The 24,541-nt window shown below is 35.6% G+C and overlaps 1 protein-coding gene across 8 annotated transcripts in view; it reads left to right on the top strand.

Moving 5' to 3' along the window:
• The window catches only part of LOC308687073 (dipeptidase 2-like), a 32,631-nt gene extending 8,723 nt beyond the window's left edge, over nt 1–23,908 (top strand). The window contains exons 1-11 of one of the 8 annotated variants that reach the window (XM_081359302.1): nt 7,986–9,457; nt 10,417–10,565; nt 15,748–15,874; nt 16,909–17,038; nt 19,183–19,324; nt 19,533–19,602; nt 20,343–20,519; nt 22,065–22,149; nt 22,254–22,329; nt 22,717–22,852; nt 23,719–23,908. In XM_081359302.1, the coding sequence (XP_081215428.1) occupies nt 10,426–10,565; nt 15,748–15,874; nt 16,909–17,038; nt 19,183–19,324; nt 19,533–19,602; nt 20,343–20,519; nt 22,065–22,149; nt 22,254–22,329; nt 22,717–22,852; nt 23,719–23,907 (1,272 nt within the window). In that variant the 5' untranslated portion in view covers nt 7,986–9,457; nt 10,417–10,425 and the 3' untranslated portion in view covers nt 23,908. The other 7 variants (XM_081359305.1, XM_081359304.1, XM_081359301.1 and 4 more) reach the window with 7 other exon arrangements.
• Nucleotides 23,909–24,541: the final 633 nt, after the last annotated feature.

Raw genomic sequence — 24,541 nt, 5'->3', positions numbered from 1 at the left:
TAAAATATACGCACAGTTATTTTTTTTCGTTGTCCTTTGGCTAGCATTACAATATATGATTACGCTCTTATTCAAGAAAATGCTTTTAAACCATTCACAAGCGATAAGACAAAAAAGAGAAGGCAGTGCGTTACTACTGCCGCACGTGTCTGTGAATCTCCTGTCTGTGTGACACACACACACCCGTGCGCACAGAAAGCTGCTACAGGCAGCGCTTGCACGGACAAAATCACACAAAATTATGTAAAAAATGCCGCTTTGTTGAGTATCCTTACAAGCACAGTTAAATAAAGTCTTAAATGAACACAAAGAGTTATGAGAGAATAGGATGTGTGTCAGATCGGCGTGTGCGTCAGGTCTTAAAGTGGCAGCAGCCTATGAAACCTGCTGCTGTAAAGTTGGTCATTAATGTTAATCAAAGAACAAATGACAGAAAAAATCACTCACTACTCTAGTGCTCTTGACTGAAGGATTAATTTATATTTAATTTATAATTTATGCAGTGAAGACTGTGATGCTTGATAACTTTATTGAATTTCTGTACAGTATATATCCTACCTGTTAGACTTACCTAAAAATTTTTAAAGCACTGTTTACAAGGTTACATGGGTCAGAAACAATGAAAACAATAACTTTTTGTGCATTTTGACAGGGCAAGTAAAAATCTGAACTTTTCTGACTGGGCCAATAGAAAAAATTGAGCCCTGATATATTAAAGGGCAGGCAAATGTGGCATTTATTATAATGGGTTTATGTGAAGATTGTTTTAAGTTTACTTAAATTAAAAGTTGTTATATTGGCCTAATACATGTTACAAAATGATAGCTTTCAATTATACTGTAATGCTGAATGCCTATAATTAATGGCTAAAATTGAGGAAAAAAAGTCAATTTCATAGAGACATCAGTAGCAGTGTTGGTATTGGTGATACCTTCTTTCATAAAAAGATGCCATTAAACAAATATTTAAAATATAGGCTACTGTCTTTATGTTGTTTCTACGTTAATTTGGAGATTAAATGTGAAATTATTACTATAATAATTGGTTACTGATAATAATTATTAATTAATCTCAATTAATAAAACCTAATATTAAAGTTTTCAATATATTTTGATATTATCAAAATATATTGAAAACTTTAATATTAGGTTTTATTAATCGAGATTAATTACAGAAAAAATTGTGATTAAAGGTGTTTGAAAAACACTTTTGAAAACTGTGTCGGACAGAGTACCAAAACACACTTGTAACCAATCAGCAGTATGGCAACATTCCGACCTCAGCCTCTACCTCTACCTCCTCATGTGCCGGATGTTGAGCGTCGTCTTCCACGTGAAACGGAGCTGAACCATTGATGCGTTAAAACACACATTACTACCAAAACACATTCGACATAGATTACCATAGTAACACATTGTTTTATTGATGACATCATACCCTCTGCCGGCAGGTACAGCAGATTCCGCCATAGCCATTGCCTGGGTTACGGTCGCGTACATAAGTGTGGGGTGGAGCTATCAAAATAGGGGTGAGATCTTTTTTGGGTAGTTTGTTTTGGTGATTTCAAATATCAACATTGGCCAAAAGTGTTTTTCAAAAACTACTGATCCCACCTTTAATTAGTTTATTACAGTCATCTGTCACTTTATTAGGTACACCTGTTGAACTGCTTGTGAACGCAAATATCTAATCATTCAATCACAATCAATGATGATCTGCTGAAGTTCAAACTGAGCATCAAAATGGGGAAGAAATGTGATTTAGGTGACTTTGAGCTTGGCATGTTTGTTGTTGCCATACGGGCTGTTCTGAGTATTTAAAAAAAACACTGATCTACTGGAATTTTCATGCACAACCATCTCTAGGGTTTACAGAGAATGGTCCGAAAATTTCCTGTGAGCTGCAGTTCTATATGCCTTGTCGATGCCAGTGGTCAGAGGAGAACGGCCAGACTGGTTCACGCTGATAGAAAGGCAACAGTTAATTAAATAACCACTTGTTAAAACCAAGGTCTGCTGAAGAGCATCTCTGAACGCACAACACGTCAAACCTTGAAGCAAATGGGCTACAGCAGCAGAAGACACAATGTTTTCAGCAGGATAACATGCCATGTCACAAAGCTCAATTCATTCAGTGAACATGACAATGAGTTCACTACTCACATGGCCTCCACAGTCACCAGATCTCAATCCAATACAGCACGTTTGGGATGTGGTGGAACAGGAACAGGATATTCACATCATGGGTGTGCAGCCAACAAATCTACAGCATCTACGTAATGCTATCATGTCAATATGGACCAAAATCTCTGAGGAATGTTTTCAGTACCTTGTTGAATCTATGGCACAAAGAAGTTCAGAAGGCAAAAAACAAATGTTATTCAGAAGGCAAAAGTTAGTCCAACCGGTACTAGCAAGGTGTACCTAATAAAGTGGCCAGTGCTTGTATTATATATTACTCATACACATATGTACACACATACACATCTGTGAACTTCATTTACAAGGTGGTAGGGAAAAGCATGAACCTTCTTCAGAACTTTTCCTATTGCGATCCACTGTCAGTTTTTTATATAATGATGGTGGGAAAATTATGACATTTATTTTTTGGTGCACATTCTTCTGAAAATAAAAATGCTGTTTAAATTAAAGGAATGTTAAACTTGTATGATTGTTTGGCTTATTAGTCACATTAGGATAAAGAATAATAGGTAAAAAAAAGTATTCAGTTTTATCAGACCTCAAGTAAAGTACAAATTCCCCAAAATAATACTTAAGTATAATAGTGGAGAATTACTCGAGTACTTTACACCTCTGGTAAATATAGACCCATAAGATGTGATTTTGAATTCTCTTGTTATATGCATTTATAGGAGATAAATCCTTATATGTCTTAGGCTGTGTGCCTGCTAATTTAAATCTCATTTTGTTCAGGTACACAATTCACCTGTATGACCTGATCTGTGAAGATTCCTGGGAAGATAAAGAGGTCTGTATTTATTACACAGACTTTGTCATGGAGATGGGTATTCTTTTCCTAGATATGATGCATCATATCCACATGCTGGTGAGACAATCATCTTTTTTTTCACTTTTATGTTAAAAACAATTAATTTAACGAACCATTTAAAGGGTACATAACATGTACAGTTTCACCTAATCTCATGTTAATCTTGAGTACCTATTGAGTAGTAGTGCATCTTTAATATTTCCAAAAAGTGTTTAGTTTTATTATATTTATAAAAGGAAAATTCAGCTTTCCGATTCTCTCCGGAAAAAGCCGAGCTCCTGGAGGCGGAGCTATAGAGTCAAGCGGTAGTGCTTGATTTCCGAGATGGTCCTCAATGCAGAGCATGAAATCCACGGGGAGGAGTCGGATCCAGATCCAACTCCTCCCACCTTACATACCTAAACCTACCAATCTCCACCCCCTGATCCCTAAACCCACCCCTAAACCTACCCATCTCCACCCCTAAACCTACCAATCTCCACCCCTTATACAAGATCCGACTCCTCCCCCCGGATCTTGTGTACTGCATTGAGGTGCTACTGGAGATTCCAGCAAAAGACAGAAATCTGATCCAGTTGTACTTACATGAATGGGGTCTTTTATCACTGGGACCGCTCCACGTTTTAATAGCAAACGATTTGCAAATCCAGCGTCGACCTGGGCCTTGTTAATAAAACATTCGTCACTGAAATGACCAGAACACACAACCGCACTTCCTACACTCCGTTGCTGCCCCGGAAAAACAAACTGCATCCGGGTCATTCCAGAATTGGAGGACATTTAGGCATCCATAATTTTGAAAAATTGGCCCTTTATTTTACTATTTTTTATTATGTATTTCATAAAAACAGGCAATATACCATTAAATAATTTGATTCGTCCAGCTCAGGTATCAAAGGCACACTTTTTATAGTACTTTTTTTTTTTTTTTTTTGGTGCTGGATGCAACCCTGTTACCAATACTCAGGAACCCGAAAAAAGTATATTTATTGATTTTTTTAAATATAATTTCCTGCCATTAGGTATAGAAAGTCACAATCACTCTATATAAATATTTAATTTTAGATATCACTTGATTTAAATTGATTTAAATTCATTTCAGTAACTTTTGAGTTCCATCTTTGCCAAATTTTTTACTTTTGACATGTTTTATTTGACTGATTTCAGCATATATTTTCAAGTATTTGCTAAAATGCATAATGCATATAATCCTTCAAACTACGGTAATGACAATAGCTCAAGCCCCTGTGAGCTAAAAAAGGTAATTTATTATTATTTTAATAAAAATTATACGGTAACAGGGTTGAAATTTAAGTAACAGGGTTGCGAAAAGTTACAGGGTAATACATTAATAACATGAAATGTATGCTAAATTATAATCAAAATTATATTAATTATTTAGCTTAATGTAATGGGTGTTATATTTGTTAATATTTGTTAATATTTCACTCAAATTCTCTCCTTTTGTTATTATCATTTGTTATATTTCTTTCATTATTTTGTATTCTGGAATTATTCTTTTAAAATTTCTAGTGCTGGGAAAAAATTAATCGCGATTAATCGCATCCAAAATAAAAGTTTGTGTTTGCATAATATATATGTGTGTACTGTGTATAATTATTTTATATATGTATATATAAATACACACATATGCATGTATATATTTAAGATTTTTATTTATTTATATATAAATTATTTATATTTATATATAATATAAATTATGTATAAATGTATATACAGTATATACATGCAAATATTTCTTAAATAAATACATGCATATGTGTGTATTTATATATACAAAATAATTATACACAGTACACATACATATATTATGCAAACACAAACTTTTATTTTGGATGCGATTAATCGCGATTAATTTTTTCCCAGCACTAAATATTTCATTAATTTATTCTTCTAATATTGATTTTTATTAATTAAGATACTAAATATTTAGTTTGTAAATTAAATGAAGACTGGTCACATGAACTATTAATAATAGATTGTCCCTTATGAGTGGACTGAAGGAGATTCAACCCTGTTACTCTAATTATGGTAACAGGGTTGTGAGTAACAGGGTTGCAAATTAATGCTAATGTTAGCTTTTTCTCATGAATAGAAACTTGCTGTTTAGCTAGCTCTAACTGTTGTCTTTAGGACAAACTTACTTATGTAAAAAAGAAGAAGAAAACCTTCAAATTAATTTGTCTTATTCTGATAATAAGTGTAACAGGGTTGCATTTGTTAGAGTGACACATTCAATCAAGGCTAAAAATTGTATAATAACATGAAAAATCAAAGAGAGAATATACCTTTGTTCTACCCATTCTGGTGGCAAACTGCTTAGTGATGTTATTTCCTGTGTATCATGTCACTCACTGTTTTTTTCTTCTTCTTCTGCCAGTCTAAATATTTCGGTAACAGGGTTGCACAATGTTGGGGACATAACTTTATTGCAACATTTCTATTATTTAAAATATTTATATCAATTAAAAAAATGCTTTAACAATTAAAAGAGGCATATATAAACAAAATCATGCAAAAAAAGGGATATTTAAAATGTATTTTAACAGTTATATTTAACATTCAATTTGGTCATTTAGAAGGTGGGACAGGAGAAAAATGGCATTTAAGTGGGTACTATAGACTTTTTTTATTTTCATTAATATTTAGGAAAAAAAAAATCTTCAAGTCTATATATATTTAGTTTCAGGACAAGTGTTTTTTACACAGTGACTCATTTTTTTGTATATTATACATAGATTATTTGAAATTTCATAGGTGGGACATGAAATGTCCTCCAATTCTGGAATGACCCATCCACTGTCTGTTCCTGTAACACTGGGTTCTTTGGAAAGCTGAACACGGTAAGCTTTCCCTCACATCCAAAAACACACTTTTTTGGAGACATTCTTGAACAAATCCTATACAGCGCCGGCTGCCGATGATTTCCTGTTGAAGCACGTTGATGTGCGCGGTCTCGCTCTCCTGTGGTCGACGTGTGCGCGGGCGCGCTTTTCCGAGAGAAATGCTCATATAAGGAGTTCCACTCTCATCTACGTCATTAGATCCACGATCGGAAAAAAAACGAGATGGTCCTCAATGCAGAGCATAAAATCCAGGGGGAGGAGTTGGATAAAATCCAACTCCTCCCACCTTACATATACCTAAACCTACCCGTCTCCACCCCCTGATCCCTAAACCCACCCCTAAACCTACCCATCTCCACCCCTAAACCTACCAATCTCCACCCCATCTTGTGTACTGCATTGAGGTGCTACTGAAAAAAACAGCCGAAACTTGTACCAACCCGGAAGTAAGATTTTCGGCACAGAAATTCTCCGTTATTCGTCCAAAATATATTTTTTAAACTTTGCCCATGTTTAGCATGAGAATCCATCTCTTTAACACTGTAAACAACTCTGAATACATGAAACACCATTGTACCCCCCCTTTAAACAGTTTTTTTTATTATTATTATTTTATTTATTTTTATTATTACTATTAAATAATACAATCATTCCCATATTTTCTTGTCTTTTGCCTTTTCCAGCTCTATGGGAATATTTGGTTCTCTGTGGCTGATTTGATTATATTGACAGACTTACGGTTCTTGTCTCAGGAAATGCAACACAAGTTACTTCAACACAAAAACTACCTGCATATTTATGATGTTATGGACATGAGGTAGGTGTTATGGGACCTTTAAGCCTTGCAGCATAGTTAGTTAAATGTCTATAGTAGTGAACAATAGTAGTGAAAAATAGGATTTTTGTGTTCCCATTTGCTCCAATAGCAAAATCATTTTTTATAGCATTTTCAGAACTTTCCAAAAGATGAAAAAAGTATTTTATTTTACTTTTACTTTTTTTTTTTTTTTTTTACTTTTTTAATTTGGTGCCAAGGCATTATAACTCAAAAGTATAGTGTTATAAATGTACATAAGTTTTTTAAAATGTAATTATTAAAAACATTGCTAGATTTACTATGTTAATTACTGTGGGAATGTTGTCAGGTCAGGTTTGAATAATAGTTAATATTTCTACTAGTTTTTCAAACTCTGTTTTTCCCTGTAATTATTATGCTGCATGCTGGTTTAATTTATGTACGTTTAAGGTAACAGCTGTTGTATGTGCACTCTGTTTTGGTAATTTGCTGTAATGAAGTGAGAAAAGACAGTCCTCCTAAATCATAATATCTCTTGGAAGGTTTTCTATGGCTACAATGAAAGAGCTGGCATCTCATGATGACAGATGTGCTGTTTGCTGGGAAAAGATGTACACAGCATACAAACTGCCCTGCGGGCACCTTTTCCACAAGTATGAAAATTACCACAATTCAGATAGAGAAGGGTTCTTTATTCATCCACCCTGGGTACTGAATATGAATGTAATCTCCCATGCAGCACTAAGTTGAATGGGCGACTATAAAGTATTTAGTACTATTTGGAAATAAATAGACAATTTGCTAGGAAACCTTTTTACATGGTCTCTAAGATACTGGTGTCTGTGTGTGTTCTCAGGTCGTGCTTGCGTTCCTGGCTAGAGCAGGATATGTCATGTCCCACATGTAGGATGTCTTTAAATAGTGGAAATGAACAGGAGGGGGCATCATTGTCAATCAGTTTGGGCCCAGCTGCTGTGGCAAATCCAAACAGAGCTCCAATCAATTACCAAAGTCACTTCTTCCATTTTGATGGTACAGCTAATAATTGTTTTACACATTGAAAAAATATACACTTCTCAAAGTAATTGCTCATATTGCCCTATCTGAAGACTCAAAAGTGAACCCTCCAAAATGCATTAAGTCAGCTTTAAACTCCTAACTGCTGACTCAATGGGTTGTTAATGTACACAGTATAGGCATACCTTATGAGTTGTTTTCTGTTTAAATAGTTGCATTTTTATCCCATAACCGTTGTTCATTTACTGCTTTGCAGGCACACCAGGAGGAATCAATGTTTCCTCAGGTAGACCAACCTGAGTGACCATTTATAGAGGTTTCGAAACCAACAAATTAAGAAGAATGTGCAACTGACTGCATTTCTTTGTGCCTCTCTTGACAGATGTAAATTGCTCTCCTGAGCAGATGTAAAAAGAATGAAACATTGATTTGATTGATGACACCTATGTTAGACAAGGCAAGTTTATTTATATAGCACATTTCATACACAATAGTAATTCAAAGTGCTTTACATAAAAATGATTTTAAAAAATAATCATAAAATAATCACAACAAATGTGTAAGAAATAAAAGCAAAGAATAAACAAATATTAAAAATGTATATATTAGAAGGAAGGCAGTGAAACTGTGGAAATATGCATATAGACGTAGAAATAAGTGTGTTTGTTCAACACTAATGGGCATATTCTGCCTATCCCTTCAAATTTCTTGATGATACTGTCAAAAACAAGTGCAGGGTTAACAGTTCCAAGTGCTAAGAAGAGGATGCTACTCTGAAAGTAAAATAAATGTTTTATTATATTTATTTACATAAATAAGGTGTGTGTTTATATATATGTGTGTGTGTGTGTGTGTGTGTGTGTGTGTGTGTGTGTGTGTGTGTGTGTGTGTGTGTGTACCTGTTTTTCTATCCCGGTGGGGACTTCAACCTGAATGCACACAGACTCATGGGGACTCGTGTCACAGTGGGGACCTAAATTGAGGTCCCCATGGGTAAACAAGCTTATAAATCACGCAGAATTAGTTTTTTTGGAAATGTAAAAATGCAGAAAGTTTTCTGTGATGGGTAGGTTTAGGGGTAGGGTTAGTGTAAGGGGACAGAATATACAGTGTGTACAGTATAAAAACCATTACGTCTATGGAGAGTCCCCACAAAGATAGTAAACCAGACATGTGTGTGTGTGTGTGTGTGTGTGTGTGTGTGTGTGTGTGTGTGTGTGTGTGTGTGTGTGTGTGCGTGTGTGTGTGTGGTTGTATTTATTTTTTATTTATTTTTATTTTAGATATAAATCAGAAGATTTCCTCTCAAACGTTTTAGTAGGCCTATATGACATTACATTTGACGATATATTCTTTGGTTTCTGAGATCAGTAATGACATCTTTTCAGTTTTTGTATATACTTTTTACATTGCATATAACTAATTGATTTGTTTTGCCAAATAAGACTACTGTTTGTCAGTGTTTGTGTGCCAACCCTGGTGCCAACTAAGAAATACGCGGAAGGGGCGACATAATGACCAAAGCACAAAGATGTTTACTAACTTTTTACTGGGGTACCCCCGGAACGCGATTGGGCTAGTTTGGGTCGTGATTGGGAGGGTTTTGAATAAAATTGGGCTGGTTTTGTTACGCAAACCTGGCAACCCTGCTTATAGGGAAACACGTGAAAGTTCCGCACAAAAAAAAAAAAAAAAAAAAACATTACACCACTCAGCATTTAACATCTCTTCACGTCCATGAGTACATTTAAGCAAGCCTCCTGACTCGGTGAGTAGAAAGTGGTATTGATAATAAACTGTGTATTATACGAATGGTCATTTCAGGCGTGTTTAATTCAGTTTGACATAACGGAGTGGGGAGATCTGAGCCGTTTCACCTTTTAGCGTTCACTGCTTTTTACTTAAACTTAAAGATTACAGACCTGTTGAACATCTTCACCGCAGGTAAAACTAGTTCATTAGCCTACTCGTAGCGAGGCGTGTTATCGCACTACATTAGGCTATATGGGGCTAATGCTTTGACACAAATGTTTGACATAAAGTAGCCTACTGTCGAGTTTTTGTAAGCTGTATATGTTTCATAACATGTTTCAATGCTAGTGAAACATGAAAAGCACATATCGTTGTTCGGGCCAACAGACATTGTTATCAGTAAATTGAAAATGACAATTCCTAATTTAATTTTACATTAGGCCTACATTTTACCCTGTCTCTCACCTTTTTAATCATTGTTTTTATTATTACTATGATTTCGTTTTATTTTTATGGATTTATATGTAAATGGGTATTGTGTATTTGGCCTGCGGGTTTTGCTGGGGAAAGTTGAGTCATTTTTGATTGTAATTATGATCCGGGGAGGAGTCTAATGCTAACGTTTATAGATTTCTGGAGTCTGAAAGTTACAGTATGTTTACATAACGATACAACTATTTTAAAAATAGAATTAATAAATAAAACAATTGAAATAAATAAAGGACACTTTTGAAATTAGCACGAGCAACCAGAAAAAAAAAACTTTAAAAATGGATTTTATAATCGAGCTGACCTGTGACAAACTCCCTATGTGACAACTAGCCCAGGTCTCCCCTTTTTCTATTTCTTTTTTGATTTTTTTATAAATGCCTGCTCTTTTGAACAGTTTTGACACTTGTTACTGTGCATGTCAGTTTGTTGCAGATTCTGAATTATTTTTAATATATCAAATCGTTTATGACTTTTTATTATCAGCACCATAGGATGTTAATATATAAAGAAGCAGGCATCAGAGGCGCATGGAAACAGTGGTTTATATGCAGCCTTCTCTCACTTCTTCATGGAGTAATATCTGAAACCACTAGAGCACTGGATATAATGACAAAATATCCACTAATTGATGGGTAGGACTCACTTTTCACCTTTTCACTCACTTGTATTTTTAATCTGCACTTTAAACATAGCTGGTTTATGATATATAGCCTATAACTGAGAATTCTGAATGGCATTGGCGATTCAATATTAAGGGGGCTCAGCCCACATTGAGGTTATGATTTAAAAAATCGTGTGTGTGTGTGTGTGTGTGTGTGTGTGTGTGTGTGTGTGTATGTGTTTGTTTGTAGGGTAGACATGAACAATACTGTAACAATACATCATGATTTCATTAACTTTTTTTTTTAATAACCAGTTAGTAGCCTATTCATTTATATTTATTAAGAATATAGACAAACCTTATTTAATGTAATGGTCTAGATTGGCCATATTAAATAATTTCCTTTTTGTTTTCTATTTATAAAAAAAACAGCACATGAATCTATAATTCAAAGTTTCATCAGAAACCACAAAAGCGTTTACATTAATGCTAATAAATGTATGTCACAATCAGCTGCTGGGTCATTATTTAGTAGAACGAAATAACTCCACATGATGTTGCTCTGTCTCTGTCATTCACTCAATCAGTTAAAATGCAGAGATGCAAAAGCATCGGGTGAAAAAGGTACAACCTTGTAAAAACACTTGTAGTTTTAAACACTATTTTAACTACATTTGTGCAGTATAATTAACTTAAAAGAAGATCTACATTTCTCATTTTCATTCATGTAGATAACATGGAAAATGTGCCATACTTTATTAAAAACGGAAGACTTTTGAAAACAACACGCTTATCTCATTGTAAACTAAAAAAACGCGAGTCTGTGAAAACAGTGATGTCATGCACATGTGTAAGCTATTATGTGTTTAGTCTATAGGTGTTTTTTTTGGGGGGGGTTTTTTTGGCAAATGAAAGGATACCACGGAGCCAGGGAAGTCACCCAAAAAAAAAAAAAAAAAATCCGTGGCAACAGTTTTGTAATACGTCCCCACAGTTTATAAACCGTAGGCTACTCACAAATTCTTAAACTGTTCCCTTGATTTAACAAATCGTGCCCACGAGCTCCTAATCCGCGCCCTTAGATTTGTAAACCGTGCCTTCAGATTTGGCAGTCTGTACCCACAAATTCATAACTGTGCCCACGCTTTCGCAGTCCGTTCCCACAGGTTTGTAAACTGTACTCAAGGATTTGTCCCTCCCCCAGTCTGTATCGGCTGATTCAACCATGCCACCTGTTTAGGTGCGGGATGCATTGCATTGTGTTTAAACTTCATTTTTCAAAATGGATAATTTCCTAAATTTTTGACATACGGACATCATCACAAGTGGTTATAAGAATGAATCAACACAATATAACATTTTGTCATCATGAAAAATTAAAGGTTCCTACAACAGACTCAAGGATGATATGTTTTTGAAGCCTTTGTGTTCAGAGGTTTTGACATTTTCTTAAAGGAAGTAAAAAGAGACTTTATATCAGAGGAGAACATTCTAAAATTGGGATTACAGTGTGTTGTGTATTTATGAAATGCAAATTGACCTTTCTGTGTTTCCTTTTACCCTCCTATGTTACGTTCGATGTAAACACCGTAGAGTTTGAGTGTATCATTCGTTGAAATAAAACAGCAAGCACTGGTTCATGCTTACTCCTGCCTCTCGTGTATTTATCTACAAAATATAAGAAATGTATTTTGTACATTTCGTCGCCAACTGGACCCTTCGTACCACGTTAAGTTTTGTTGTTTTTGAACGTTAGTCGAAGTTTCTAGGCTAAAGATGTTCAGGGCGTGGATTCCACACCCCGACCACGAAAAGATGAAACAAATGTGCCAACATTTCTAAGTGTCATGGGTGTGAAAACGTTTAATCTGCTGCACAGTTTAACTCAGCCACAGAAACCAGCTGACAAATCATATGAGGAAATAGTGGGCTTACTCAAGGACCACTATTCACACTAACCATTGATTATCGCAGAGAGAGTTCGTTTCCATAAAAGAAATCAGAAAGCTGTACCGACCACTGTACATTTATTGAAGGCAATCACCCAGCTTTGCCAGGACTTGGCTGGAGAAGATTAAGTTGGATTGGCAAGTGGTCCATCTGGTCAGTGAAAACACAAAACTCCAAGGGATTTTGAATAAGTATTTGGATGTGTTCAGTGACGAACTAGGAAGTATGAAGGACATTGCAGTAAAACAGATGGTAAAACCAGACAGTCAACCAAAGTGTTTAAAAGCCAGACTGTTGGCCTATGCAATTAAACCCAAGGTTAAAGCTGAATTAGAGAGACTAGTAAAGGCTGGAGTTCTGCGACCAGTACACACGAGTGAGTGGGCCACGCCAATTGTGCCGGTCATAAAAAAAAAAAAAGACGGGTCCCTTTGACTATGTGGAGATTTTAAAGTGACCGTGAATCCAGTTCTGACCCCAGAGCAGTATCCCCTGCCTCGCATTGAGGATCTTTTTTCTGGTCTCGCTGGGGGCCAACGGTTCAGTAAAATTGACTTGTGCCAGGCGTACTTGCAGATGCACATGGACCCGAACTCACAAGAACTTCTTACCATTGTGACCCATAAGGGGATGTACCAATATCAGCGGCTTCCCTTTGGTATTACCTCGGCGCCGGCAATGTTTCAAAGAGCAATGGACCAGATTGTCAGTGGGAAGACCTGGGTGCAGTGTTACAGTACCTTGATGATTTGCTTATCACCGGAAAGGATGAGGCAGAGCATATAAGCAGAGTAATCTATAAGCCACCTTGCAGAGACTGCAAAGTTTTGGACTGAAAGTCAGGAAGTGTGAGTTTTTCTGCCCTTCTGTTGAGTATTTGGGCCACGTGATTGATAGTTTGGGACTTCATAAGGCACCCTCAAAAGTGAAGGCAATAGTGGAGGCGCCAGCTCTACAAAACGTCAATCAGCTTCTGTCTTTTTTGGGGTTGTTGACTTTATGCGGAATTTGTGCCAAATCTAGCTCACAGGCTGAAACCGTTGCACAAGCTACTGAACAAATCCAAAAAGTGGGAATGGACTAAACAATGTGAAGAATCTTTTAATGAGGTGAACACAGCCTTAGCCCAATCTGAAGCTCTCACTCTCCCTATGGCGTCGGGCTGTGGAGTCACACATCATGCCATCGGGTGAGGGAAAAACCCATCGCTTTTACATCACAAACTTTGAGCAAGGCAGAATGTAACGATGCCCAAATTGAACGTGAGGCACTTGCTATTGTCTTTTGGGTGAAGAAATTGAACGTGAGGCACTTGCTATTGTCTTTTGGGTGAAGAAATTTCATCAATTCTTGTTTGGTAGAAGATTTACGCTCCTAACTGATCACAGACCTCTCACCTCCATCTTTGGCCCACATTCAGGTATTCCTTCACTTGCTGAGCTTACAGTTGAATTTGGATGTCTACTGTGGGGCTCAATGGTCATTATTCCACCACCATTGAGATAATGATTACTGGAGGAACTTCATTATGGACACTGTGGAGTTGTTCGTAATGAAGGAGATTCCCTGTAGCTACCTTTGGAAAAGAAAAATCAAAAATGTGCAGTGCATGTCAAAAGCTGAGAAATACCCCTCAACCAGCCCCGTTACACCCCTGGCAATGGCCCGAGGAACCGTGGATGAGAGTCCATATTGATTTTGCAGGGCCATTGGAATAGGCTACCATATGTTTTTAGTTCTTCTTGATGCCCACAGCAAATGGCCAGAAGTTGAGGTAATGAAATGCACGTCATCAATGAAAACTGTGGAAGCCCTTCGTACAATTTTTGGTCGGTTTGGCTTTCACAGCACCTTGTCAGTGACAATGGGCCTCAGCTGGTCTCGGAGGAGTTCGAGGCTTTTGTGATCAGCACCTTATCACCTGTCCACTAACGGTCTTGCTGATTGGTTTGTCCAGACGATGAAGCAAGCTCTTAAGTAGACACAGGGTAAAGGATCACTGAATCACGCCTCAACATTTCTCTACTTTCTTACAGAAACACCACCCCATGTCACCACCAAAGTGTGTCCTGCCGCCACTATGTTCAAAAGACAACTTTGTACACGTCTGGATTTGTTGAAACCCCTGAAAACAAAACAGACTGTTCAAGCGCAACAACACCTTCAGATGGAATGACATCTAAAAGCAAAACATTGTTGTTTCAGACCTAGAGACAAAGTGCTAGCTCGTAACTATGGGAAAGGTATCAAACGGCTACCAGCAGTAGTGATTGCACAAACAGGGCCAGTGTCTTACATATATATAACACAGTGAATGTTTCTGGCTTTGTGAGAATTAAATTTACCTAGAAGACAAAGTAATAATACAGCATTATCAAGATTAACATCCTTAGAATGAAAATCGAACAAAAAATGAGTGCAGGTGCATAGTCTTTCTTTACAAAGTGACATCGCCAACAACTTCTCTGGCATGACTAATACAGCGTTATTAGTTGTTTTCGTGGACATGTGTGAATGGGGATCGTTTTGATAACGTTGCCATCTGTACAAAGAAGAAACGCTACAGGTTTTAGCACATCGTTGACGTGTAAACGTACCCTTTGTGGAGGATTTCTGTAACCTGGTGGAAAACAAACACTTTTAACATGAAAATGACATGAAATTACCAATATAACCAGTAGATGGCTGCAGAGGACCACTCCTTATCCATTTCCACTCCCTTTTATAGTTCTTTGTTGTATTTTGCTTTTGAATTTATTATCAAATGAATATTATGACAAATTTTAGCTATTTCATTGTACTGAAGTATGAAGTATAGCAAGAGTAGGAAAAGTCACAAAGTCTTGTAGATCCCCCTAGAAAGGCATATTTTTTTATTTTATTTTTAAATTGCCAATTAAAAAACGTGAACTTAATTTTCAAATGAATATAGTATCATGATAAATTTTTAAAGTATGCCTTCATGGGTGTGAAGTGCTCCATTTTTGCTGGAGGAAAACAGCAGTGTGATGTGGGGTTAACGCAGTGGATAGGAAATCATCTTTTTTCATATTAGTTTAAAGGGGGCTGAGGCGATCACAAATTAATGTACAGATTACGGAGTTAATAGCAAATTTTTATTGCTAAAGCCCTCCCAAAATGGGCCTGGTGACGCCCTTAGGGTTATCACAGTTAGTTATCAAACAAATAAGTACACCCCCTGCTATTAAAATGGTGTTGTGGTGTATTTTGATTTCACACTGCTTCTCTTTCTTTTTACTCAGACATAATGATCTTGCACTACGTCTAAGAATAAATTATAACAACAAACTGAGCCGGATCAATATGTACAAGATTCCTCATGTGGCTACAGATATCAGTCGCCTCACTGCTGGTCATGTTGGAGGGCAGGTAATTTCTGTTCCCGACTTTAATTTATATCTTTAAATATCCTTTACTTAGATTTGCTACTTGCAATTTGTAAATTTAAAGTCACAAACCTATATTTGTGTGTACTGCCTTGTTATAGACACAGATCAAGTGCTGGGCCTGATGCTCAAAGTTGTTCTACCACAAACTCCCCAAATTCACACACATCTTCTAAATTTTACAGTTTCATAAGAAATATATAATTATTAGGCTTGTAGAATTTCACACTAACTGTATACTAAATAATTTGTTATCGAACAACTCCTTATACCTAGAGTTTAGTTCTCACACTAATAAACATTATATTGTCTTAAAACTCCACTCTCCTCTGAAACACATCTAAATCAACAAAAGAATAGCTTCAGCAAAGAATTATTAATGTTTTGGAATGGCCCAGCCAGAGCCCAGACCTGAGTCCTATAATCTCTGTGGGGGAACCTGAAGAGGGCTGTGCACAGGAGATGCCCTCACAATTTAACAGATCTGGAACATTTTTTCAAAGTAGAGTATGAAAATAGTTCAAAGTCAAGATGAGCCAAGCTGATAGACACCTATCCTAACAGAATAAGTGCTGTAATAGTCAAAGGTTGCTTCAACTAAGTATTTGTTCAGGGGTGTGCGCACTTATGCAGTTAGTTATTCCAAGTGTTTTTTTGTTTTTGTTTTTTTTTACTCTGAAATGTGCCACTTTGGTTATCATTGGCATTCCAGATGCTGTAATTTTTATATTAAAATATTTATATATTTTATAAATATGATTTCTGTTTGTTTTTGTTTTTTTACAGCACAAAAATCAGTTGTTTTTAATAGGGGTGTGTAGATGTACACTGTATAATGTCTTTAATATGTTATTATTTTCACTGAACCACCAATTGTTCAAAAAAGTGTTGTTATACTACTCTTCCTTAAAATTAATGATTCCTTGAACAGTTTGGGCCCACAAGTGAGTGTCAAGATTGCCTTTTTATTTTTTTTGTAACTTTGTTCCAGAGAAATAAGCCCTTGATATTTGTCAGGTTTTTGCAGCGTACGTGTTGTGTACGGCTCAGGATAAGGATGCTGTCAGGCTGACCTTGGAACAGATTGATGTAATTCGTCGTGTATGTACTGAAAACCCAGAGCTGGAACTGGTCACTACAGCTGAAGGTACTACCACCCTCAACCTGACAAAAAAAAATATTTTCACTTTGCTGTGACTGAACATTCTGAAGTTTTCAACTTTATACTAAACAGTTTAGATAATTTAAGTAATATTCTATTAGAAATGCTTACTGTAATATTAACGTTTATAGATTGGTATGTCATCTAAAAAAAAACAACACTTTTGAGATTTCGAGGGAGATCTACAGCTGGTAGAAAATTATTTGACACAGTCTTGTCTTCCCATGACTGATATTGCTTCTAGTTTAAACATGTCTTCTCCATTCATTGCAGAATAATCAATAAAAAAGTATCTGTGACAATTGAACACAGGCTTCAATATCATTATGTCATGTATCTTCTTGTAGTTTGTTGCTTAAAGGGATAGTTCACCCAGAAAAAAAAAAAAAGTCTGTCATTTACTCACCCTCATGTCAATGTTTTTATTATGTGGAATAAAAATTTAATTTGAGAAATGTCTTTTTCCCATGCAGTGGTTTGCCATTGAAGCTTGTTTCTGACACTTAATAAAAAAAATATTTTTTATCTCACAATTCTGACTTTTGTTCTCGCAATTCTGACTTTTTTTTCTCAGTATTGTGATATAAACTCACAGTTGCGAGTTATAACATCAGAATTGCAAGTTTATATCTCACAATTCTGACTATAACACGCATTTGCGAGTTATAAAGTCAGAATTGTGAGATATAAAGTATTTTTCCCCCTCAGAAAGTCTTAGTTCACCCCATTGGGTGAACTATGCCTTTAAGTTTCTTTGGTTTGCACATGGATAGTATCTCCAGGGTAACTCTAAGAATAGAAATCTTAATGAGATAAAAGTCCTTTAATTTTTACAAAAGACAACGGAAGTCCGGAGAGGATGTTGCAAATTATCTCCGGCACATTCCAATTAACAATAATCTTTCCTATACTTGCAGTGTAAGTGAAATGAGAAGAGACTCTATGCAATCTCACAGCTATACCTGCCTGAGGATATCCTCACTCAGCATGTTTGGACCAATGCATGCCATATGTAACACTGTATAACATCTGGACTGCATTTCACATATACTACTGTTTAAAGGTTTGTGGTCAGTAAAATATTAAAACAATTTTTTTAAAATAAGTCTCTTATGCTCACAAATGCTGCATTTATTTGATCAAATGCAGTAAAAACTGTAATATTAGGATGTATTATTACAGTTTTAAACAACTGGTTTCCATTTAAATATTTTTTCAAATGTAATTTATTAATTTGATGGCAGTGCTGAATTTTCAGCGGGAATTACTCAATTAAAAAAAAATGTTACAAAAGATTGACTGTCACTTTTGATCAATTCAATGCATAATTTCTGAATAAAAGTATTAATTTCTACTGACTCTAAACTTTTGAACGGTAGTGTATAGAAGTGTCTGCAAGAGTTTTGTGTGAAATATGTGTAGTACTTGGAGTGTCAGATAGTTTCAGTAAATGTATATTCTAAATGTTTATAGACGATGAGGTTAAATTGAGGAGTAAGTAACTCATTCTTAATGTCTGATTATAGTCAAAATATACTGTAACAAAATGGACTCTGAGGTTCACCTTTCAAACAACCATCAATTCAAGACACACACGCGTTTTGTTTTTATGAAAACTTGTTTTATCCATAGACATGATTTTTATACTCTACAAACTTTACATTCTATCCCCTAACCCTTACAGAAAATTTCAGAAAAAAAAAAACACAATTTAGTATGGTGTGTGTCAATAATTCCAGGTTTTACTATCCTTGTGAGGACTTTTGTTCTCCACAATGTAGGGAATACTTGGGCCGCACACACCAAAACTAATACTGTATTAACAAGCCATATGGATTAATAGATGTTGTTTAATATAATGTAGTAATACCTAAGACCATGACAACATGATAATGGACATAGTTTTTTGCAGACTGAACAGCATCAGATGAGTTGAGCTGAGTGGCAAGTGCTTGGTTTAGCAACAGCTATAGCTGTACTCAGCCATGATCGCAGCACATAATCTGTTCACCTCATTGAGCTCAGATTATTATTGATGTGGAGAGAAGATCAAAATAAAAGGATTACACATGGCTTAAAATATTTGTCTTTCAATTGTTCAGTATTTTTGTGTGTGTGTATGTTTTAAGGAATGAGGAAAAGTACAAAGATCACATGTCTCATCAGTGTGGAGGGAGGCCACTCCATCGACAGCAGTTTACCAGCACTACGCATGTTCTACCAGCTTGGAGTAAGATCCATGGCCCTCACACACACCTGCAACACGCCATGGTAAATACTCACCATACATGTACAACACATGCTAATAATAATAATGACGTGTACAGTCATAAAAACAAGTTTATTTATAGTGAATTGAGAGAGGAACACAAATGTAACACATTCTGCATACTGTCCCAGACATACTGTCCCAGAATTTTAATTGATTTATTTTTGGTCTGTTTAATTATTCAACTTTCTTTTATAATGTCACTTGTAGGGCTGAGAGCTCATCTAGTTTTTACTCATTTTACGAGCGGAAGAGCAACAGCTTGACCGAATTTGGCAAGGTAAGGTTTTCTTATTGATGGATATGAGTCAATGAATCAATATAAAATGAAATGGATGTGGATCAAGGTAAAATTAGAAGATGAAGTTTAATTTGAGATGGTTACAGTTGAAAGTTAGATAGAAAATAGAAAGTTACAGTTGTATTTAGTGGGGAATATGAAACTGTATTAAAGGCCTCTTTTGACTTCTGTATTTGGGAATCCCTTTCTTGTGTCCTCTTTTTGAACCCAAAGACTAGAGACAGTTCAAAGACTTTTTTTCTTTTCTTTTTTTGCTAAAAAATGCCTTAGATCTTGGAGAAAATGTTCATGATCATGATTTTTATATCCTGTTTGTACAGTAGGTCATTGTTCTTAAAAAAATATTGTGAGCATATGTGTACTTTTTTTTTTTTTTTTTTAAACCTAGGAGAAATGAAAGACTAAACATCATTATGTTGTTGTGGAAAATTAACCTATTATGTGATATGAATTAAGTACATTAGAAAAACTTCAGCATGCTCTTCAAAATCTGAATCTACTGTTTTCACAATTATGATGCATATACTTGTTCTTGAAGTGTAACAACAATTATCAGCACATATTTTGCAGTGGAATTCACTGATTATGTTTGATGTACATCATACAAATGTACCATAACTAACCTGTCCTGAATTGATCTTAATGGATCAGAACTAACTGCTTTGCTTTGGTAATTAATGAATTTAACCATTTAACTATTCTTTACCTGCTCACCCCAGGCAGTGGTGAATGAGATGAACAGGTTGGGAATGCTGGTTGATCTGTCCCATAGCTCCTGGGAGACAGCCAGAGCAGTGTTAAGCCATTCTACCGCTCCAGTTATTTTTAGCCACTCATCAGCCTATGCTATCTGTAACAATACTCGCAATGTACCTGACGACCTGCTACTGCGTCTGGTGAGACTGTTGTTTGGTTTGCTACATTAAAGGAGTAGTTCACATTAAAATGAAAATTACCCCATGATTTACTTTCCCTCAAGCCATCCTAAGTGTATATGAATTTCTTCTTTCAGACGAATACAGTCAGAGTTATACTAAAAAATATCCTGGCTCTTCCAAGCTTGATAATAGCAGTGAATTGCTTGACGCTCAAAAAATTGAATCCATCCATCATAAATTAACTCCACATGGCTCCGAGGGGTTAATAAAGCCCTTCTGAAGCAAATCAATGAGCTTGTGTAAGAAAAATATTAATATTTAACATGTTACAAAGTAAAATTCTTGCTTCTGGCCATACGCAGTTTACTTTCGTCCAAAGCGCAACTTACACAACGTGTGACGTCGGAAGTAGCGTAGTGCGTCATGGCGTAGCGTAAATATCAGCAGTACGTCGCATTACTCACATAAGTTGTGCTTTACACTTAAGTGGAATCCGTATGTTTGTTTGGCCGGAGGATATTTATTTTACTTTATAAAGTTTTAAATATTTTTCTTACACAAACTCATCGCTTTGCTTCAGAAGGGCTTTTTTAATCCCCCAGAGCCATGTGGAATTCGTTTATGATGCATGGATTAACTTTTTTGAGCTTCAAGCAATTCACTGCCATTATCAAGCTTGGAAGAGCCAGGATATTTTTTTAAATAATTCCGATTGTATTCGGCTGAAAGAAGAAAGTCATATACACCTAGGATGGCTTGAGGGTGAGTAAATCATGAGTAATTTTCATTTTAAAGTGAACTAATGTAATGTACTAATGAACTAACTAATTAAGCCCAATGTGGACAGGACTAGATTTCCTGGAGGACGTTATATAATTTTGTGTTTTACAGGCATACTTTGTAGTTTGAATACCCTCTGAAACAGCAATGGCTGTGTTCCTGTCCGAATGCGAATGTCTGTGATTGCTGATTTTGTTCTATCCCAGCGATTCTCATGTGTTTTTTTTTTTTTTTACCTACCTGAGAAACTGGTTACGCACCAGTCTTCTGCATGCTTTCATTTCAATATATTCCAACAACAAAAAAAATTACAAAATTGATAAATCGAGATCTCCCTGCTCACTTACAGGTATGTGTGTTTATTATAAACAGCCACTTCTATATTTATGTAGGGTTTTTATAATAAATTAAAATTATATCAATAAATAATTAATTAAAAGACAAATATGTCATACATGATACATCCAATCACAGCAGATGAACTTATGTAATGCCCACATCTAGAAATAAGCAGAGATGTCAGTTCCGCCGAATCGGTACATGAATTCCGACATCAGGTGATAAGAATTGTAACTCAAATGTCATTTAGAAAACTAGTCCTGTCCGAATAGGGCTTTAGACATAGTTTTCAAAAAAAACAAAAACTGCCAGTTTCCAAATCTCTAAAATGCAGATTTTACTCACTAAAAAGGACAATAGTGTAAATTGTAAACTCTTTTCTACTTTTACCTACATGACATGTACGATATTATGAAAAGGACAAACTTTTTTTTTTCTTTCCAGAAAGAGAATGGTGGGCTTATCATGGTGAATTTCTACAGAAGTTTTGTAGCATGTTCAGATACCACAAACGTGTCTGTTGTAGCTGGTAAGACAACAGACACAATTTTATTTAATTTTTTTAATTTTTAATTGTATATATTTAATTTTAAATAGTTTCTGTTTTCATTAGAAACTTTTTTTTTTTTTTAGATCATTTTGATCATATAAAGCATGTGATTGGCACTGAAAGCATTGGGATTGGAGCAGACTTTGATGGAGCACAAGGGCAAGTAAACTTAAAAAAATCTATGATTTTTTTAAAATCTTTTTATCTAGAAATCTCATGCGTTAAATGCACACTTCTTGGCTAACGTGCCTCTACGGAGTCCATGCTTGCAGTATTCTGCAGAAAATTTTATTTGAACAAAACTGTTTATGTTACACCCCTTGCGTGCCCATTTATAGATATTTGACTGATTCGATAATGTTTATATCTACCAATAAGACTGTAGTACTCTCAGCACCATTAAACACATTTTACAATATTTAAATTCATTCCAAAGATTTCCACACATATCCCTAAGAATCACAAAGAAAAGCATACAGATTCTGCATGGCTTGTGCCCCTTAACTAAATGTTTGTTTGTGTTAAAGTGTGCCTGTGTTTTCACAGATTCCCTCAAGGGCTTGAGGATGTCTCCAAATATCCAGCACTAATTGAGGAGCTGATATCAAGGAACTGGAGTGAGGAAGAGCTGGCAGGAGTGCTTAGACTGAACTTCCTTAGAGTGTTCCAAAAGGTTGAGAAGGTCAGGAAATAAATTCTTGTGTTCAGTTACCATTTCAATTAGGTCAGTAAAAGTAGCAATCAATCATGGCATCTTTAGGGTTAGTACAAATATATACTGTAGCTCACACATAGTAAACGATTCACCCTTGCAATACACATTAGTGAACATAACATACACTCTTAAAAATAAAGGTTCCACTTCCAAAAGGTCTTGAGTTAGTTTTTTTTTTTTTTTGTGATTCCATAGAATAACCATTTTTTAGTCCCTTTAAGAACCTTTTAGTGAAAGTTTTCTGTGAATGTAGCAAAGTTTAACTCTTTAAAGGTCTTTTCTCATTTTTCATTTTCTCATCGTCCACCGTCACCGTCACCACCGTCCCTTCTGTGAAATTACAGTTGTTATTACAACTCCCTCTTCAAAAGAGCATTACATCTCAAATCTGTCTCTCCGATTACCCCTTATCCCTGGTTATCAGTGAACCGCTCTAAAACCAAACAGACCATATACCATGATGGAAATAATATACATATACATATCACACCTTACCATGCTCTTCTAGATAAGGTGTGATAAGCTTCCACCAAATGTCACTGCACTGGTTCTGCATATTCAGCCTGAAGAGATGTAATCTAGCTGCACTTAGTTTGGACCGCAACCAGTGAAAACAGTTTTCTCCATTAGCCTTACGTATCACTTCCACAAGCTGCAGAAAACCCTGTGTTCAAAACGCCTTTTAAAAAAATACCAATAAATCAACATTATTTTAATCCACTTTAAGGATGTGTGTACCGAAATAAAAGACACATTCTTATAGTTTCAAGTATATTAAAACTATGTCATTCAGTGTGGTCATAGCACATCTCTCTCTCTCTCTCTATGTTCAGGTACGTGATGATATGCAAAACACTTTACCCAGCGAAGTTGAAATCCCATTTTTGGAAGCAAACAACAGCTGTCGTGTGATACTGGCTAATCCAGTCAAGGTCGACAGTAGCTATCGAAATGGAAAAGCTTCATTGATGCCTGGAAGAGCTATCGCCTGGTTTCTCATACTTTTGGTCCAGTTACTGTAATATACATTAAGACAGTGAATCTTCCAGAGACCGTATACAAATCAAATGTTCTACGACACACTGCCTTGAGATTGCCTTGCCAACACCTGATTGAAATCTTAAGACAAGAAGTTGAAGTAAATTTTCTGACTGAAACTTTGGAATTTTGGAAACTTATGTTTGGTAACAGTTTCTGAAGAAGACCATACTTTAGCTTTGCATTTTAATAAACCATTATAGTGTACAGATGACATTTCTGTAAATGAATGAAAAATAGAGTTTTGTGTTCAGCTCATGAGATAACAAAATTAAGTAACAAACAAACTGCATTGTTGCATTATCTCGTACTGCCATAGCATATCAGTAAGAGGCATCTGTTTCTTTCGTTCTGTTTCTTTTTTGTGGCAATAGTAGGCAGTAGGTTTTTATTTATTATTATTACCATTAATAATAATAATAATAATAATAATTATTATTATTATTATTATTATTATTATTAATAATAATAATAATAATTATTATTATTATTATTGTTGTTATTTGTTTCCGAACACATTTCTCAAACACTCCTTTTACCCCTTACCTTGGACCAATAAGTAAACACACACCACTGAGCAAGTAGACATGTTGAACTGCTCAAACTTAGAAATTAATC

Source organism: Scardinius erythrophthalmus (assembly GCF_964197995.2).
Source record: "Scardinius erythrophthalmus genome assembly, chromosome: 2".
Taxonomy (NCBI): Eukaryota; Metazoa; Chordata; class Actinopteri; order Cypriniformes; family Leuciscidae; genus Scardinius; species Scardinius erythrophthalmus.
Note: the sequence above shows the minus strand (reverse complement) of the source record. Positions and strands in the feature narration are given on the sequence as shown.